Source organism: Dermacentor silvarum, chromosome 1, assembly GCF_013339745.2.
Source record: "Dermacentor silvarum isolate Dsil-2018 chromosome 1, BIME_Dsil_1.4, whole genome shotgun sequence".
Taxonomy (NCBI): domain Eukaryota; kingdom Metazoa; phylum Arthropoda; class Arachnida; order Ixodida; family Ixodidae; genus Dermacentor; species Dermacentor silvarum.
In genome coordinates, this window is record NC_051154.1 from 100,428,936 (window position 1) to 100,449,016 (window position 20,081).

At 43.7% G+C, this 20,081-nt stretch overlaps 1 protein-coding gene across 1 annotated transcript; it reads right to left on the reverse strand.

Annotated features, from left to right (window-relative positions):
• Positions 1-3,549: 3,549 nt before the first annotated feature.
• LOC119433583 (small nuclear ribonucleoprotein Sm D1-like) lies at positions 3,550-19,891 on the reverse strand. The gene is made up of 5 exons (XM_037700840.2): positions 19,779-19,891; positions 19,350-19,426; positions 14,446-14,637; positions 12,872-12,971; positions 3,550-4,073 (listed from the first exon to the last, which is right to left on the reverse strand). The coding sequence occupies exons 1-4, from the start codon at positions 19,790-19,792 to the stop codon at positions 12,892-12,894; spliced, it is 363 nt and encodes a 120-aa protein (XP_037556768.1). The 5' UTR covers positions 19,793-19,891; the 3' UTR covers positions 3,550-4,073; positions 12,872-12,891.
• Between the last annotated feature and the right edge of the window lie 190 nt (positions 19,892-20,081).

Here is a 20,081-nt window from a genome sequence, read left to right on the forward strand (position 1 = left end):
AATCGAAATTAACGCTGCTGTTTAGATGGTATCGGCAAACTGTCAACCCCCCCCCTGGCAGAGATCCTGGGTGCGCTACTGCATTTTTATAACTATCCTATTTTTTTTTCTTTGCAGAGACATGTGTGTCACTTTTTTTGTCAGAATCATTCTTTTTTTATATTGCAAACACTTGACTCCACTTTCTTCATACAAGAAACTAATTGTCCTACAAAATTAAGCAGTGTGCTGAGCATGTCCCGCTACACAAACACATTGGATGATCATACTGGATGAAGTGAAGGTGTACACTAAACAATGCAAGAGCTGATTTAAGGCATCTGCAAGGCTAGCGACTTGGAGGAACACAGAATAAATACCAACATCTTGTTACAACTGTTGACACGAACACTCGGCATAAGTTGTACGCAAAAAAAAAAAAAAAAAAAAAGAAGCATCTTATCACCTTCCATTCGACCCTGGTAGAACTTTACTCCAATTCATTCAATACGCTGACAAAACAGAGAAGTTTGGGGCAAGTCAGTTCTCACCAATAGTGACACACCATGCCGGTAGTCAGACCAGCTGCTGCCATATGCGATGTCCGCACTGAATTGATGGCAACCTGGTGGCCGGACATAACTTCGTAGTGCTGCTGGACGAGGTCACCGATAATGCCCATGACTGTTGATATCGTGGCGTTGGTAGCCACCAGTGGCGGCCGAAGAGCACATGACGGAATTTTCTGAAGAAGTGCACGGCTCCATGTGTCATTGGATGCAGTGGTCGAAACCACACCTTTTGCACTATATTCTAATGCTGCAACAAAAAATAACTTTTTTTTTATATGGGTCTACGCATACCTTCATACGCACGTCCATAAATCGACGAAATTATAGTTTTTATTATTATTGTTGTTCTTGCTATGTTGTACTTCATTTGTATAGTTGCACAGTTTACGCTTTTCTGCATCCCTACTTCTGTGTATGCCTCCCTTACGCTCTAACCAGTCTGTAAGGTACGCTAAATAAATAAACAAATAAACAAACAGCGCCTGATTTTGCCTTCTACTAGCGTTTGTCGAAGTTTATATGCCCGGTAAACTGGAAACTTCGTTACAGTGGTAGAGCGTACACTCTAACAGTGGTGCTGTACATTGGTATGGTGGCTACCATAACATTGGGTCTACAACTAAAATTAACAGAAGGCGCACCGCTTGTCACGAGCTGTAATTATTCGTAAGTTCGCAGCGCCATCCCCAGTGAGAAATTGCCGCAATTAAAGCACGCTTATTTGTACTCCCTGAAGTAAAACAGCAACCGCAAGTGAACAAACTGCACGACTGGCTTGCTAAAATGCGGAACATTGTTTTCTTCAGTTTCGTAAACGTGACAGCTGTGTAAACATCTGAATTCTCAGATGGGCATGGCAAACGAAACAACTCCGTAATGAGCTTCATATCCCTGTTTAAACTTTGCAGCACGAGAACATTACACGGCGCAAGGTCAATTAAAACGCACTTCACAGGAAATGATGAAAATATCTAAAACGAGGATTTAGATGAACGGCACTAGAAGGCCAGACTTTAAAGCTTACCAGACACGCAAAATATCTGGTTCTGTCTGCAAAAGAAGTACAGTCCCAACCTAAAGCTGGAAAAGGAGCTCAGAAACGCGGCATGGTAAAATGAATGAAAATGCGAGACCACCGGTACACACACAGGGTGGCTTGACCGGATTACTACAAGTCGCTAAATATACGCTCGTTCCATAACTTAAAAAAAAAAAAGGAAAACAGGTTTTAGCAAAATCCTGGAGAAGAATGCGCATAAAATCGGGCAAGTTGTTGGACAAGCAACAATCAAACGGCGGCGACATCGCCGTGCGTCAAACGAAGCATGATTAGGCATGGCCTTTGAGATCTGTAAGCGCGGCATTCTAATGCAGAACGCGGCAATCTCAGAGGTCATACAAAAGTGCGCAGTGGAAACATTTGATGAGAATCGCATACTTCCCGTGTCTTGTACTACCGCGACAAGGCCAACACCAACGCAGAACTGTGCCTGTATTTTCCCCAGAAGCGAGGTGGACTGGCGCGTCGTTCAATTTCATAACGTGAATGAAAATTATTTCTCCTTCCTCGGCACTGGAATGCTGTGAAGAAATAGACGTTTTGATTGAACATCTAAACAGTTCGTGCAAGCATTACGTAAAAACCAGCACAGTCAAGAAAGAAAGCGAAAAAAGCAAGAGCAACCTTCTTGCAAAAAAATAAAAAAAAAAATAATATATATATATACTTGCTACAACTTTACAAACACGTTCATATCTTATGCTGGGGCTAACACAAGTACATTTAACCCCATGCATTATATCTGTATAAATTGAATAACAAATTCAAATGGCACATTCCAGTGGGAACCTTGCATTAAGCGTTTGACGTGTAAATTTACCCATGAATGCACATGTACCATTCAATGCCTTTTGGGGAAATGGTCGAGCCGTCCATCACTGCATGAAAACTATGTTCAACTGGAGAGCAACTTCCTCCTCCTTGGCCTTTAAGACAACGGAATTGACAGGCAGATTGGCACTCCAAGCTGTTTGCCTCCATGCGAGAAGAACGTCTCCCAAGTCCTTGTGCGCAGCCATTCTCACCTTCTACTTCGGCGCAAAATTGCTATTGTTCACGCAGCAGTTATCCGCACCTCCTCTTCTATATCTGTCAGCGTACTCTTAGGTATTCCAAACTTGACAGCTACTTTAGTCGTGATAGCTTGCCAGCACTCGCTTTGGACAATATTTCCACCTTTGAAAGTGCAATAGGCTTTGTTTTATTGCTCGAAAGACCAGACATCGCGGCCCTTACAACAAAGTGAACAGTGTACACAAGCACTTACCAAACACAACACTAAATTTCTCTGCAAAGCATGCCAAGAACTACTTCAATTGCCTTAGTGCAAATGTACTCCTACTGTTCCATGTCTTCAATGGAACTGTTATGGTGCAGCTCCATCGAAGTTAGAACACACAAAAAGTAAGTTCTGCTTAGCCGGATTCTGTGACAGACTGAACTGACCGAAGGCATGCACTACCCTTTTGCGGTTTACACAATGACTATTCCACTAAAAGCATTGTACAAGTGTCACTCGACGACCTACTGCACGACTTACTGTCACTCGCAGAAAGTTTAACTGTGGATAAACATAAGTGTAGTAATCGGTAACATGTTTTGTGCAAGCACGCTCCGTTTTCATAAACGTCATATACTAATTAGACACGCACGCCTTTCAGAACAATCAACATTTAGTTGTCATAACAGCGGTACGAAGTTAGCCAATGTGAGGCATAGTGCTGGACGTCACCTTGTCACACACTATTATATTGCAAGTATGGAATCATTAGCATGAACTGAATTATATTCCTCGGCTGGTTTAGTGCACAATCCACCAAAAGACCTTTATTTCTAGCAAGCTGCCAAAACACAACTAGCTGCACAGCATGCTTGCATCTTAACACCCTCAGGAACATATCTGCTGTAAGCAAACCAATCAAGTGACTACACTACGAATTTCGGCACCATGTATTTTATTTCACTGCATGTTAAACTAAACAAACATCTGTCAGATGATTAAAAAAAAAAAAGTTTGTATATATGTACAATGCGAATGTGTGATGTAGTCCAAGATGTAAAAATCGAAAGCAAATTTTTGAAGATAGTCCATTGCAGCTGAAGTGGATGCTATGGTACAAGTTACCCACGCAAAAGGATGCCTCATGTCACTGCTTTCACGAAGAGCAACTTATTTTGACTGCCTTTACGTATGCAATATGCAGCTGAAGCAAAGTACTTTAATTTAGGATTCAACTTCTGTGTATGTGAACATATTATTTGTTAGGGTCATGATGCTTAATATGAGATGGCTGGAGGCTGTGGGAAAGTTACCATGAATGAATGTTCAATCAAGAGAACAGTAATGGCGAGGCCAGTGGGATGAAAAAAGAAAAACATGTTGCTCTGCCTAATTGCAGCAACTCTGAACACAGCCCCCACAACTGGTGCTGCACTCCTCAAATGACGTCTTGCTTGCACACCTGGGAGGAGAAAACGAAAAAGATTCGCATCAGATGAAATTAACCATTACTCATAAGAACTCATTCACAGGACACATTTGAATATAAATGCTACAACCGTAACCTAAAGTGTATGTTAAAAGCTGCAGGAATCTCCTCAGTCCTGTCAAGATAACCCGAACTAACTAATCACTGCAGCTGCAAGAATATGTTTTATTCATGGGTGGGGGCAGCACAAAGAACAAAGACTAAGAAAGCCAGACGGCAAACACGTACTGAACGGCAAACTGAAAGTTTCTTGCGAAAAAATAAAATACATACAGAAGACTTCAGTTACTTTGATCCCAAATGAAAGTCCCGGCCGGGGCCCATGCATTTCTATGGGCTCAAACTAGTAGTTATCTTAAACTTGGCTAGTCTGCACACACGCGCCTGATCACTAAGATGACCCCAATGACCCTTTCGGTGGCAGTGTCTGCCTCGGTGGAGAGACACTGCATTGAACATGTTATCTGCCGTCGAAAGCGCCTATTTTCAACCTGCCCTAGGAAGATTTTTAAAGCAATAACGGCAGCTCACAAAGTTCGATTAAGGTATTTGCCCGATTCTAACACTCACCATTTTTTTTAAAAATTGGGCCGAAAGTTGCCTTGACGGTGCAATCATCTAGTACAAAACCAAAATTGTGTTCACGAATTTTGCATAGTTTACCGCATAACACAGGCGCATTGCAACAAAGCTGAAAACAGGGTGGCCACCATTGTGCTCATTTTGCTTGCTAAAAAATTGGGTGCACATTCTACTTGTTTAGGAGCTGTAATGTCCATTTCTGTGTTAGCTTCATACTTTCAAAACATATAAAACAGGCACACTTTGGATTCAGGAGTGCGTCAGATTTGGGCCAATACTGCCAAGCGAATCAGCGCTGTGTTTTGATGTTTCTTCTGAATCTTGTTTAATTCAACCTGTCAGGTGATTCGATCACTTTCATCGGTCCTGTCAAGGTCAAATTAATGGAAGTCGACTGCATATATACACTGAGCACATCACATGATTCGCAATCAAATGGACAGCAGCAAGAAGTGGCTAAAAAAGCAAGGCTGACAACATTTTCATTTGAACTACACAAATCAGGCATACAACAATGCCAATTGCTGGTTAAGTAGGTATAGCTACCAGATTAGTACAAACCACGGAGTAAGATAAGACAGGAGCGCCGACTCCGCTCGTCTGGAAGGGACACATTCTGAAACGCCAGTTCCTGCTTCACAGCGTGTTCATCAGATGGCGCTACGAATGAAGAAAAACTGCAGCAGAGAGGCGGGCCCAACAAACCGAAGGAGCAAAGGCGCGGAGACTGTCTCGCGGCGCCTGCTTGCCTATCCGTTTTGTCATCTGCTCCGCGCACGCCCTGAAGCCTGTTTCACATGGTGCGATTTTGCAGTGCGTTTTTCGCAGCTGCGAAATTCGCAATCCCGTTTCACATAGATCTACGGCAGCTGCGTTTTTCGCATAATCGTTAAGCATTCTGACTGGCGATGAGGTATGAGCGAGCCGCTTACTATTGGTCGTCTGTTTCCACCGCTACAGTGGCTACCACCGCATCTGCGTTTTTCGCAGAGAAGTTCAGCACGCCGAACATCGAAAAAACGCACGCACGAAGGGTCCGGCGGCCCATTTTCCGCAGCTGCGAATTCGCAGACAAAATCGCACCATGTGAAATGGCCTTGACGCCTGTAGCGCACATAGCTCTTGCGGTTCACGGAGTGCAGGGGAAAAAAGTCATGCATCATTTTATTTATTTTATACAGGCCAAATGCAGGGCATTTGTCAGGTGGCCTGCATGAAACTTTACAAGGCACAGGAACAGAAAATAAACAAATTACGGAAACTAAGACGGAAAGAAAAACTATAGCAAATGGTAAGGCGATATAATGGCAGTTCGGGTGGTCTCAAGCAATGACAGACGACAGTGAAAAGAAGTTTTTATGCAAAATCTGACGTTTATCACTCTTTTTATCTGAGCACGCATCAAGTGCTATGATGCTTCGCTTGCTTATTTGTTTCTCGCGGTGCTTTTCGTGTCGCCCGGTTCTCTTGCAAGAAGAATCGCCACATTCTCATTAAACATAATAAGTGGGAATTCCTGCCAGTGTCTCCTGCTCATTATTTCACAAGAGAAGCTCTGATTATGTGTGTGCATAACTAGGAGAATCATCTCGAAGGCGAGGCTGAGAATTTACAGGGTAGCCAGCCGGTATTTATACTGGCTAACCTCCTTGTCTTTCTTTCTCTCTACATTACGGCATGTCTCTGGACAAGGAAAGGCACCTGCACTGTGTGTAGTTGTAGACAAATTTAAATTGAGCTCCTCTCGTCCTTCCGCATTGGCGTCTTCTGGTTCCTCCTGGCATTCAGCATCATTGAGCTAAGCCAGGCTTCCCTAAACAAATTGAAGGAACGGCTCCGCTTCGAAGTCGAGGCACTTTCTTTACATCTAGTAGGACTTCGCCTTTGTCTTTGCTGAAGTAACTATCAAAAATAAGCTGCTTCTCGAAGTGTCGCGCACATATTTTGTCCACTGCTTTAAGCGCTCGCTTATCCTCAGGAATTTTTTTTACGCCACTGGTGCAGTAGTTGAAGATCAGATGGCGCCGCGAAGAGCCGAAAACTTCTCGCTTCCTTGCCAGACCCAGATTTACAGCCGGGAACAAAACACTGTCCTGTTGCTCAGTCTCTTCATGCACAAGTATCAAGATACCTTGTTCCGTCAGGCATGAATAAACATACTTCAGACATGGTAAACAAAGCGAGGAAGACGAAAATATCGCACCTTCGCTTCCGCGCAGACGTAGAATGAAAAACAAGTACTTCTAGTTGTGTCTTTTTGTACAGCATCATTTATCGTTTGTTTCCTCTAAAGACATCTAAAAATGTTTCGTATGCGTGCATAAAAGCACTACCGCGTGTTTATTTGCGCTTTTATTATTTGTGCGCATATATTTTTTTGTGTTTGATTGCTGTCAAATTGAGACGGCCGAGGGTCCACGTTTGTAGCAGACGACACGCTCTACGGGTGCCGCGCTGCCGGTTCTGTGGCGCCGCCGCCGCCGGTGTCCGCCACTCAGCGCATTCGCACATGGAAGCAAGCTGTTGAGTGTTTTCCACGTGTTTCGACAGATGACGCTACGCGATGTATAATTTACGTTACACGGTTTGTCCCGAGCGAATGCTTTGCGCAGCGGCGGAGTCGGCGCTCCTGTTTATCTTACTCCGTGGTACAAACTAAACATGTGCGTGCCATCAACACAACAAACAATGACATTTCCACTGAATCAACAATGCGACGGCTGGCTGACAAGTGAAGTCGAAGGCTTCCACAACATCCTACGACACCTTTTCCCGATGTCTGAACAATACTGTGGCGCCATCAAAAACCGGCTTGCAGCCGCAATCGTGGCAAGGCAAGGCACAAATTTAGGCACACTTCACTGACTGAACGTCCTTTGAAAAGGGCACGTTTCTGAACTACAGGTCAAATGGTGTTAAGTTTCTTCGCCAAAAACGCTAGTATTCACTTCAAACTTTAACATCACTTTCTTAATTCTGAGTGAAATGCAGTGGAAGTATGGTATTATAGCCACATTCTTCCATGCACCATTTGGGCTTTTCCAACTGGTCATCCTTTAGCTTCTTTACCTGCTTGTTACACGCAGATGAAATGACTGTCTGGATACAGCATGTGGCATTTTGTGAAGCAACTTTTCATTAGTGCAGCACAGATGAACAACGTAACGATCCCTTTTATTATCAGCTACGAATGATTTGACTGAAAATCCAGTAGCGGCTTGACTGTCCTAGGCCGGTACTGCCAGCAGACATGTTCAGTTTGGAAAGGCACTTTTATGTCCAGGAATTGCAGTTCATGATTCAAGGGAGTCACAAAAGCGAAGTTAAGCCCTGAGCCTCTTTCCCTGAAGATCTTGACGTCAATCATCTTTCTAGTGAAATCCTTTTGTTCAACAAAAACCAAATAGTAGTTGTCCACATTGGCTGCAAGCTATGTCTCTACCTACCATTGCTAGAAAGGTATTAGTACTGAGCGAAGGGGCTACTCACGAGCTGATACAGACTCCAGAATTCTGCACAAAAACCTTCCCTTCTCATTCCATTAGAGTAGACTAAGTAAAAATCAAATATTTCCAAAAAGCCTTCCATAGAAGTGCCGCACTTATTTTGGAAGACCAATTCCTCACTTCGTCCTTGAATGCATTCCTTAATTGAGGGGCCAGGATAGAGCAAAATTTCGCAAAAAATCTACTTTTTTTGTTTGCAAGAGATTTGACCAGTGATGCAACAGCCAAAATATGATTTGGAGTAATTTTTGGAGCAGGAAAATCCAAATTTGTGGGGAAAAAAAAGCTCAGGTTTGGAGCACTAAATCCTAAATTTGGAGCGGTTTCACAAAGAACGCTTACTCGCAAAACGCCATAAAACTTATCCCGCATAATACACGCACACTCCAACTTTGCATTGGATACCTGGAAAAACAAAAGTGCGTTCATCACGCGAGTATATAAGCTAATTCACATCAGCAGCGTAGGTGAGGGCAGGGGCGCGCGTTCAGTTTCGCCGTGCACGGTCGACCTAGGCCGCGCCCGCAACCTGTGAAATTGCATGCGCGCTCCGAACAACGACCTCGATCGCGCCCCAGCACGCAACTTTTTCCGCCAAACATGTGGAAAGTATACATGCATTTCTTTGCGAGTGGTTCTCTTTCGTTGTTTTTTTCTTCTGACGATGTGTTGTGATGTTCCGTCGGTAGTCGAAACAAGCAGCGACTGTTTGACAATCTTTTGGCGTTTCGGCGGTGTACAGCGAAAATCTGCACCGTTTCATTGCAACGCGGTGCCTGTTGTCACGTCGAACCGAACCCTTGCTAGTTTTGTGCATTGCGTCGCCTACAAAGCTCACGCCGTCAGTGCCGGGTCGCTTGCTGTACCCTACAAGCGAGTTTCCAATGGAGGATTCGTACCCGCTCCACTCGTGACCGCGTGCACGGTGCTACGATTTCCGTGTAACACCCCGTGCAAAAAGGATTATTGGAAGACCATGCTTAATCGAAACGAAGGATGGATCCCTAATTTTCTACGGGTGTCTCGAGTGGTCCCTGGTCTGGCAGGCTCCCGACAGTGACTATGGGCCGGCCCCTTTGAGTGTGTGTGCGTGACAGGAGGGAGGGCCGCCTTCCACGAACTGTGCAACTAAGGGGGAGACTCCTTTCAGCGTACCAAACGGGACCCATGAGTTGCCGCAAGCGGAGGCAAGCACGTGCAACCGACCGGACTCAGTACATGTCACGTGACGATGTGACGTTGATGTGAACAAAATCCCACCTACGATTTTAGCTGGACTATTTAGGCGGCCCCGCAATGTATTTTCTGATTATTCTCTTCTCTTTTTATCCTTCACCAACCATGAAATAAACAGTGCAAGTTCCGCACTAAAAATCGCCTCGCCCCTGCCTGGTCACCACGGTCTACTGGACGCCTGCAGCCTGCCGACAATGCCACGCTACCTAGTACAGTTAAAACTGGATATAACGAAATTGACGAAGTCCCAAAAAACTTCGTTATAAGGAGGATTTCGTTATATGCAGGTTCGGCATGAAAATTCGGAAAAGAAACGCTTACCGTATTTACTCGATTCTTACGCGCACCCGTTTTCCGTTTTTGTCGAAGCACTCATCCTTAGAATGTCACACCAGGTACTGGATGCGTGTCGTTTTGCACAAGCGCGAGGCATCGGAAACGAAGAGCGAGCGTCACGATGGCGTCGTGTTACAGTAGAACCCCGCTGTTACGTCGTTTTCGGCCGGTCCCGGTACAGCTCCCATAGAACCCAATGCATTGGTAACCCCGCTGTTGCGTCGCAACTGTGGGACCGTTCCCGAATCATAGGTTGCGAACTGCTACCCCACGCCGGCCCGAGCGGCCATCTTGACTTTTCATGTCGCTTGGCTTGGTGGCTTGACGATTGCATTGGCCGCCCAAAGTGCCGGGGCCGACAACTAACATATTTTGGGTTTCCGCCAGCAAAAGTATGGCCCTTGAGATCTGGATTTGCCATCTAAAGATGGTGTCTATGAAGCGTTGTGTCTCTAAAATTGGTCTTGGCTCATAGATGTTCCGTATAAAGTCCAAGGGCGATAACGCAGTCGCCGCGCGCCTTATGCTGCATGCGCGAGTGAAAACGTGTGAGGGGAGCCGACGACGGCGCCTAAATCTCGCGCACCCAAGAAAGAAAAGCAGGGAGGAAGCGCGCCTTCTTCCGTTGCGCTCGAGGCACCGGCGAGGGATAGCGGGCAGCGTTGTACTGTACTCTGGCATCAACTGCGTACTGCGCGGCGGGTCGTATCTTGAAAGCGAGCTGCATTGGGGCAGTCTAGGCAGTGTAGGTGCGTCGGCGGCTCGTAGCTTTGTGCGTGCTGTGTGTTCTCGGTGCTCAGTTTGCGTTGAAGTGATAAAGAACACGAAGTTCACTTCGCTCGCTTCTGCAGCAGCGCTTCCACACGCCGCCAGCGTTTACAGCGCGTGTGCGCACTCATTGAGTGTGATGTGTTACAGCGTCTGCCGGCTTGGCGGGCTAGGCCAGCTGCAGCAAGCGGCAGGATCAGGTTTGAATGAAGGGAGGGGGAAAGGTCTCGCCGCGGCAGCAAGATAGCCGGGTCGAGGGATGCAGGCCCGCCTTGCACACGTGCGCTCGCTTCGCATTCCGTCGCGGCGGAGAAGGTGCTTCTGGTTGCTGCTCGCAGAAAAATGAAAAAAATTGGGGCGAAATCTCTAGGTTGTCGGCGGGGAAAATTCATTATTTCGAGGGGGGTCTCCCGCTGCCACTTCGTTACGTAGAGGTCTCAAATACATGTGCTTCTATGGAGTAACGGCGGGGACTAGAAAAACTTCGTTATATCCAGGAATTTGTCATAAGCCGGTTTAACTGCAGTAACGCCGCACGAGGTTCTAGTAACCGGTGTCGCAACAACGAATACGGCGAGGATCTTGTTGAGTCAATGCGGCAATGGCGAACTGCTTTTGTTACTGCAAACAACGCGCACTCCCGTGTCTCCGTGAGATTTTACTGTATATACAACATGCTGCACTACAACCAGCAGCAAAAATATTCTTCGGCGCCCACCACCAAACATGCTTCGTCTGGGCATGTGTTTGGATCTCGTCTACGCTACTGGATCGGTCTGGATTGGATGGCAATGTCCAAGCTGCAGGTAGCCAATGCGGTCTTTGTTTCTCGCTAAAACTAGCGTGACCGAGAAATTTCGCGGCTGGTCGGGCGTCTTGGCGCAGCTCAGTGCAAAAATACAAAATTGTATCAATATGGCGCAATTGGCGCAGCTATTGCACTCCTGCTGAACAATGCTGACAATCATTTACGCGTGCGCAATTTTTTACTCTCAAAATCACCTTTTCCAAAACCTATGCAGTGTCCAGCCACGCCCCCATTTACACATATGTGATATGTACTGACCAAAAAAGTTTACGAACCAAGTGATCTGACAAAAAGCTGAATATCTCTGCAGCCTCAAAACACAGCCTGGTATTCACATTTACAGCCTTTATTGGTAGTATATGCGAACAATATTGTGATGTACGCTTTTACTGGCTACTTTTAAAGGCTGCTCAGATATTTAGCGTTCTCTGAGGTCCGCAAACTTTTTTTTGGTCGACAGTACCTCTCCTGTGTGGGGAAAAAAAAAAAAAAAAAAAAAAAAACAAGGGAGAGTCTACTGAACTAGAATTATGGAAATTAATGCAGGCAATTTTGGCTGACAAGCTCTTCATTGTCCATTTAGGCTTGAAAATTGGGAGGGTCCACTAAAAACAAAAGCAAAAAAAAAAAATATATTTATAACAATAATTTTAGCTCAGTAACGAGAAGACAGATAGCAGAATACAATGATCCCAACATGAATCTTTTAATCCTAGCAAATCCTGAGAAAAATGGTCACATACATAGGCTAAAATACATGGGAGGTATAGGGCCTACCCTGTTCCCTTAACGCACTACATGAGGCGGACACGGGGCACAGAATAATAGAAGTCCTTTACATCTATAAAATAAACACATGACAAATATGTTGGTTGTCTCTTCATAAGAAAATCCACAGCTATGCAACCCTTCATAAGGACTGAATCATCAACTGTTAGCGTATCTAAGTGAGATGGTAAAAAGCATGAAACAGCATAAAGCCATGTAGAATGTTTAGAAACAATCATTCTAAAAGGGTCTCCTTGCTTAAGCATTTTTACGATAAAGAACGCATTCAGCAAGTGGCTTTTCTCCGTCTTCACAGGATTCGACAACCTGTTCAAATTGAATCCTTTGAGCACCAACTTTTTGCACCAACTTTTTACTATAATCATCCAAAACATGTTCGAAATACTTTTGAACTGCTGACTGTTCCTTCTCCAAGAAAAGACCACCTGGCCCCCATAATTACAAAGTGATTTTTCTTGTCTGACTCAACGACGCACAGACCTGTGCTCGCAATATACGCAACAGACCCAAGTGCACTTTAGAATGGGTGCGTCAAAACACCTGGCAATTACCATTCGCACAACCATGAATCTTAACCAACTTGCAATTCTCTGCTCTTCTATATATGTCCCATGACACCACTGCGATGAAGCATCAGCATGCAACCAGTCAATCATACTTTCAGAGAATTATCAGCTTCAATTACTTCACCGCAGCTTAGAATTGTGCAGTTGGTGCAGAAGTTTTACTCAAAGAAAAAGTACTACCTTTGTGCCTTGGCCGATGTCTACCGTCGTCCTCGGCCCCTGGCACCACCTCGTCCTCGGCCACGGCCTCTGCCCCTTCCACGACCACGGCCCATCGTGGCTGCACAGAAAAAGAGAAGTACACATTGGCAGATGTTGAAATGTCACCAGCTGTACATAACTACAGACTCCTAATATATGCTGCAATGGTCTTAATTGACAGTATCAGCACATTTCACCACGAAGCAGGAAACAGTTTAGACAGCACAATAAAAAAGCTTGAAGAAATGTGTTCATGTATATTTAAATTACCTCACTGAACATTACTGAATAAGTAATGAATACATGGAAATAGTGACTATGTCATCGATACCTACAAGCATTACTTCAACTTCGCCTCATGTGAAGGCAGAAACACATACTGCACTGTGTTCCAAAAGGATTCGTTCTGAGTGGATTTTTTCAAGAAGTTTTACATCAACATTTTTTATTTCTTTCTGCTGCAAGAACTGCTCTAGTGCTTGCTTGTTTACACGTTCCTTGAGATAAGGAAGTTGAATGCCACAGTGAATAAGCAGATGCACATGAATATAAACCAAGAGTATGTCATCTTAAGAAAGTGTAAGATAAATGCTGTAAAAAAAAAAAAGAAAAAAAAAAAAAGACCACAGCAAGGTTGTTTTATTGACGACAAATACTTTAATTCGTACTTGTTTAAGTTTTATATTCGTGCTATAGAATGATGTGAGCATAAAATATGTATAAAATAATCAATGAGTTCTAATTTATGAAATTTAAGCCTCATCTTAATGTCTTGTGGAATCACCCTGGATGGAACAGTAAAGGTCACATACAGAGAGAAAGCACCAAATCGAATTTTTGTAGCAAAACGAACTGCCAGCACCGCAGTCAGGATTACATATGGCATCCTCAATTTGTGGCTGCAGAACCACGTGCAAACGCAAATCGATCCCACGGCCTCAACCATCACAAAATTCAAAGTAGACAAGTAGAGCAAGTCAGTAGACAAATTTACCACACCGGTAGCACCGATTTTTTGCCTATATTCATTCCATCACGCTCTCCGATTATTAGGACATTTTTGCAAACCCCTCCACACCTGCGAAATTGATTGACCACTGTATTAGTTTTCAGGCTTTAATATAATGATGTTCCAGAATAAACTATTTCCCACAGTCACCTGTAGTTATTTATGTCAAGATTTTACTGTATAACTGAAACTAGAGCACTCGGAACCTTTTCAGTGTCATGAAGTTGCGGTCCAAAGCATTATTTCTCTAGTTTTCGTATATCAAATAAGAGCAAAGCTTGCTGAAATGCCATGAGAGTTGAAGGACAGAACAGTGACTTTGAATGTTAAGACTCGGGCACTTGAGATGTAATAAGTGACATCTTGAAGCAACAGTCACGAGCAGATGGGCAATGCAGAGGGTTTCTAATGAGGTAGACAATGTGCACTGAATGCTGCACAAGGTTATTTTTCAGCAGTAGGCTTGCTGGTAACACTTGATATTAAAGGAAGTTTAACATTTCAGTCGAACAAAAGTATTTTTAGTCGTGCAAAGCAGCCTTACCAGCCTCTTTCTTCTTAGCTTTGGCTTTGGGCGTGTCATCAATGAGCAGTGTCTCCAACGGCAGGCTGTCTGGCAAGAGGTAATATCGAATGTTGTTGCCTCGGATGCTCAAACTATCAAGCTGCACTGGTTCACGATTTTTCATTGTCATCTTGACAGCTTTCAGGTGAGTGTTCATGGCCACATCAACACCTGCAGATAAAATAATGGGTCAACACTGGTACATGAACAAGGAATAATGGCACTGATGAAATAATGACAACTGCCATTGCCAGGACAGCATTAACAATGAATGCTTTGCTTATTCCAATATAAGCCACCTTTTTTCCTGCAGGAATATTTTTGCAAGCCTAGTGGAACTGTTTAGGGTTGCAAAGTACTTTGCGGAGAAATGCATTGGCGTTCCAGTTAATTTTGTGCTTCAATGCATAAAGTGACATTTTGTTAAGAAACCTAACTGGAATGCCAATGCATTTCTCCGCAAAGTTTGGGAATTAATATCTCGAAACCGGTGTTATCCCAAGGAATTCGTTGCAAGTGGATCGCCTTGCGAACTCCATGGTTACAATTTGTAAATTGCAATATGGGTCATCAGGTAATTAGTTAAAAACTAGCATTAGTGAATTTTTGTCAATTATTCGAATATGCATTTCAATTTCTTGTGCAAGTAATGTCCGCCTCTTCGAGTAGACCAGCTCATGAACTAGAATTGTGCTATCTGCCACAGGCAACCTTTAAGACTTTTTGAAAGTGTTCGCTGAAACACCCTGCATATACCCTTGTGGGCACATGTCGCAGCAGTGGATTGCACACTGCACTAGACCCCTTTACTATTTTGCAGTTTCCATCTAATATATGCAAGAGTGCACAGGACTTCTCACCACACCCAAGCGACTTTTTCTTAGACACTATGTCACCCTACAAATCCTTCATAAGTGCGTCATTGTTATGAGCAAACAACTAGAACAGCACGAATGGTGTGCTCTGTACAGAAGAAATGGAAGGAAAACCTGTGGCTTAGTGCAGGACTTCAACACACTAAGAACATGCACACAAGTGGAAAGCATGGTTTGTACAAAATACAGACAGACAGTTTACCAGGCCTTACCCGCCGTGGTTGCTCAGTGGCTATGGTGTTGGGCTGCTGAGCACGAGGTCACGGGATCAAATCCCGGCCACGGTGACCGCATTTTGATGGGGGCGAAATGCGAAAACGCCCGTCTACTTAGATTTAGGTGCACGTTAAAGAACCCCAGGTGGTCCAAATTTCCGGAGTCCTCCACTACGGCGTATAATCAGATTGTGGTTTTGGCACGTAAAACCCCATAATTTAATTTTTTTACTTTACCAGGCCTTCTATTTATTCTTAAAAGAAAGCCTGTGACACCTTTAAAATGCAACTTTTGTGCACTAGGCAGCTTTATTTTAAACATGGAAATAACAGCCACACCAACAACTGAAAGTGATGTTTTCAAATGTGCTCTACAAACCGTCAAACCTTGTATTAACGTGACTATATAGTAATCAGAAACCTTGTTAATCAGAAACACTTTATTATTAGCACAGAAAATACTGGAGGCTACTAGCAACGTACAATTGGTTTCATCCTCACAGAAGACTTATTGGAGTGTAATATTGGAGTACCCGCCGTGGTGGCTCAGTCAGCTAAGGCGTTGCGCTGCTGAGCACGAGGTTGCGGGATCGAATCCCGGCCGCATTTCGATGGAGGCGAAATGCAAAAACGTCCGTGTGCTTGCATTGTAGTACACGTTGAAGAACCCCAGGTGGTCAAAATTAATCCGGAGCCCTCCACTACAGCATGCCTCTAATCAGAACTGGTTTTGCAGTTAAAAAAGAACATATTGGAGGCCACCTTGTCGCTACGACCTTCTGCCCACCACCACGTCAGCTTCAGCGCTTCATCAGTATCCAGCTGCGAAAGTTGCTGTTTGGTGCAGAGTTGACCAAAATCTTAGTAGCGGCCGTACGGCATTTTAGAAGCCGTGAAATCACATCGCCAACAAATGTGGGGGTTAGGCGACAAATTGAATAGCGGAAAAATTAATTGGTTCACGACAGCCATGTCCACGCCATTGTGCGCATCATGTTCAAAAAATTGAGCGAGACACCATACAGCGTCCGGAACTTCAGTCAGCGTTTTACATTGGTCATACAGGAAAGGTGCACAGGGTCTGGCTCGGCGCTAGCGTTGCTTAAGCAACCCTACACGCGTCGGGGTGGGAAGTATTGAATATAGACTGCAACCCACAGAAGAAACAGCAGTACGATCTCTTGACTTGGTCTACCGCGGAGCTAATGGAGCCGCTGGTCCACGCAATGCCACTTTAGATGGTGAGGTAAAATGACGCTCGCAGGCATAGTTCTGTTTTTGAAAGCCCGAGCAACCTTTTTTGCCGAAATGTAGCAAGATGTAGCAAATTCACCCTCTCGGCACAGCGGTAGCATCACTAGATTATAGGAAAATTGAATATAGGCATTGAGTAATTGCTTCATTCAATTATGCAATTAAAATATGCCCTCTAGTCATCATTTAAAAAGTTAATGAATCATTTTTTATTAATAATCATACTGGCGGTTCTTGTGCACACTGATGTCTGCAGCACCTATAAAGTCTGGTCCGTAAAAAATATTGTTTTCTGTCTAAGATGGTCGTCGCAGAAACATGCAGTATATAGCACATGTTTATGTGTACACGTACATGAGGCTTGCAGCACTGCCAAAAGTCCAGAGCAAGTTGATTAACATTGCCCAATATGACATGCAAATATCAACTGTTTCGCCAATGGCAATGTGACTTCATTCCCAAACACGGAATGCCAGCATGAAATATCAATATGAAGAAATAGTGTCAATGCTGTCAAGTTCTTTAACATGCATGCATATTTACTGCCAGACGCAAAAAGGAGCTAAATTGTACCCACCGAAATAGCAGGTCACCTAATGTACACTAAGGTACCAGTCGCAAGATAACATGCACACCCCTAACAGATCTGGACTATTCACAATTTCTCTACAGAGCGGACAATCGACACCCAAGAAGAGTCAATACAGACACACCCAGGCATTACTACCGAGTTTGGCCTCAATGTAACACTGACCGTCCTTAATAAAATGCATGCCATCTCAAAAATAAATGCAGGGAAAGAACTGTGAAGCACTAGAGTAAAAATATGCTGAAACACTGATGCTAAACCGTGCTTGCAGCTTACAACCAAGTGTCATTTTGAACCAGGTTCTATACGCACATTTTTTTTCTCTTTTGGTCACGTCTTACTAAATATAGCTTTGTTTACTTGCTATGTGCGTAATCTGTTTTGAGAAGCCTAAGCATTGGACCTCAGCAATTGCAACAGGCACACTGCTTTGCAAAATAACTATAGATGTGAAGCAAGGATGAAAGTTGACTGTCACACACCAATGAAATCATTTAACTTTTTTGTGCTTTCATATGCATATACATTATTAAATATGACTTTTTTGCATGCACACAACACACACACGCATGCATGCATGCAGGAAAACACACAAATACGTTTTCTTCTCCATAATAGTGACTTGCAGTTATGGCTCGGCCCAGCTCACGGTGTAAGATATATACGAGTATATATCTTACACCGTGGCCCAGCTACAGCCTATGCAGGGCAAAACACTTGCTGTGATCAGTTTCCAGTGTTAGAGCAGTTTCCTATTACATGTTCATTTGGCTACATGGAGCAGCCAAATGGACATGCAAAACAACTTTGGACCTAAAGCAAAAGACGCACGAATTCTGCAAACAGGGATCTCCCAGCAAGAAGGGCAATTTGTCTCCGATTTTGTGCAAGGCTAGAACATATTCATTACTAAATCAGCAAAATAATAGACTTATACCCGTGTCACACGGGCGTTTCGAAGGCCTTCCAACCGATGGTCAGTTGACTCAAAGGTCAAGTTCGAGCTGCTACACGAGCGGTTTCGAAGGCCTTCGAGTCAATAGTCTATCAAGTCAACGGAGCACTTTACAACTCCATCGAAATCTTGATGGCCTTTGAGCTACGGAAGCGGAAACAGCGCGAACATGCCCTCTCATTCACAGTGTGCTCGTACTCGTGGTTAGAAAGAACAAATCAAACCAAAATGCTCTAAAAATTCTGTATATGAGTGTTACTAATTATTCAATAAAGTATTTTTGCCACTTGATATGTGCGAACTGCACATACTCTCGACAACAGCGATGTGCTTGTGTTCATTCCTTCCTCCATGTACACTCTCCCTCTACTTCATGTGCTGCCGGCTGCCGTCATATCAATGCCATTTCGCCGTACAAACAAACATAAAAGAAATTATAGTGATTTTAAGTGGTTTTAATGTTGTTTAACTTTTGGTGACATGACAACGAAAATAAAGATCCGCAGCGCCACACAATTTTGCGAGAAACGCCTGAACTCGGCGGCCTTTCAAATGTGCCGTGTAGCAGCGCGACAACTCCTTTGGTCGATAGAGTTGTGGCGTTTCGAAGGGCGTCGACTGGAAGGCCTTCCAAACGTGCCCGTGTGACACGGGTATTAACTTCTGCATCACGGCTATTTACTATTCGTAACAATGTTTGGAGTTTCTAAAAGAGCTGGCTACTGGTAACCATTACTAGGACTTCTGTTTCATCAGTAGTAGCCTTCCTTTGCATAAAGAAATCGAAGCATTCCATTATGATGCTAATGAAAAATCGTTCCCTAAAAGGAAGTATATCCTTTCCTCAACAATATTCGACATATTTCTTAAAGTTTCTGAACAAGCTGATCACAGACACTTTAACCAACGAGCACCGCTGAGAAAACATTGACAACCAAGAGAACACGAGCAATAGCACAGCGTATAACTAGCAAAAGAAACGTTATCATACGCACCAGTTATCGTGCCGTGGACCTGAGTACCATTCTTCAGCTCTACTGTCACAGTTTCGTGACTTAGTTTCATCAAAAATCTGCAGAAAGATTGGGAAGCGTTATTTGGACGCTCGAGTGTAAGATCATTAAACACAACTCTCACTAAACAGGCACGTCTATAAAGTGAGAAAAAAAAGAAAACAAAAAGAAAGAAAAACGCATCCACGCCAATAATCAGCTTCAAGAGCAAATTCACAGGCAGCAACAGGCAAGCGTAATAAAATGCATCTACAAGCAGACCAAAACACAAAACCTGTACTTCGGGAGTGACACCGAAAGTTAAGATACGATGTTCCGAGAGATACACAGCACAGAAGACGGAACTCACAGCTGAATTACCTGTGTTTTCAATTATACGTTACGCAACTTACAATAAAGATCATACATTACCTGACTAATTTCATGATTACGATGGATTATGAAGCCGACCAAGCTACCAACACAAACGTTTTGTTTACGCGAATGCCGGTGTTTTCAAAATGGCGCGTTGCACTGCGTTCGATATTAAGCCAAATCTAGAGAAAAATTGTTAAACGCTGGAAAACAACTTATACAAATAAAAGTTAAAGTAAATTATTTTAAACTGAATTATATTTGAGTATATAGCGCAATATTGTTAATTTTTTATATCTACTTAAATTTTGTTGTACAACTAACAACCAACCACACAGAGCCAAAGCAATGTGAAGCCAA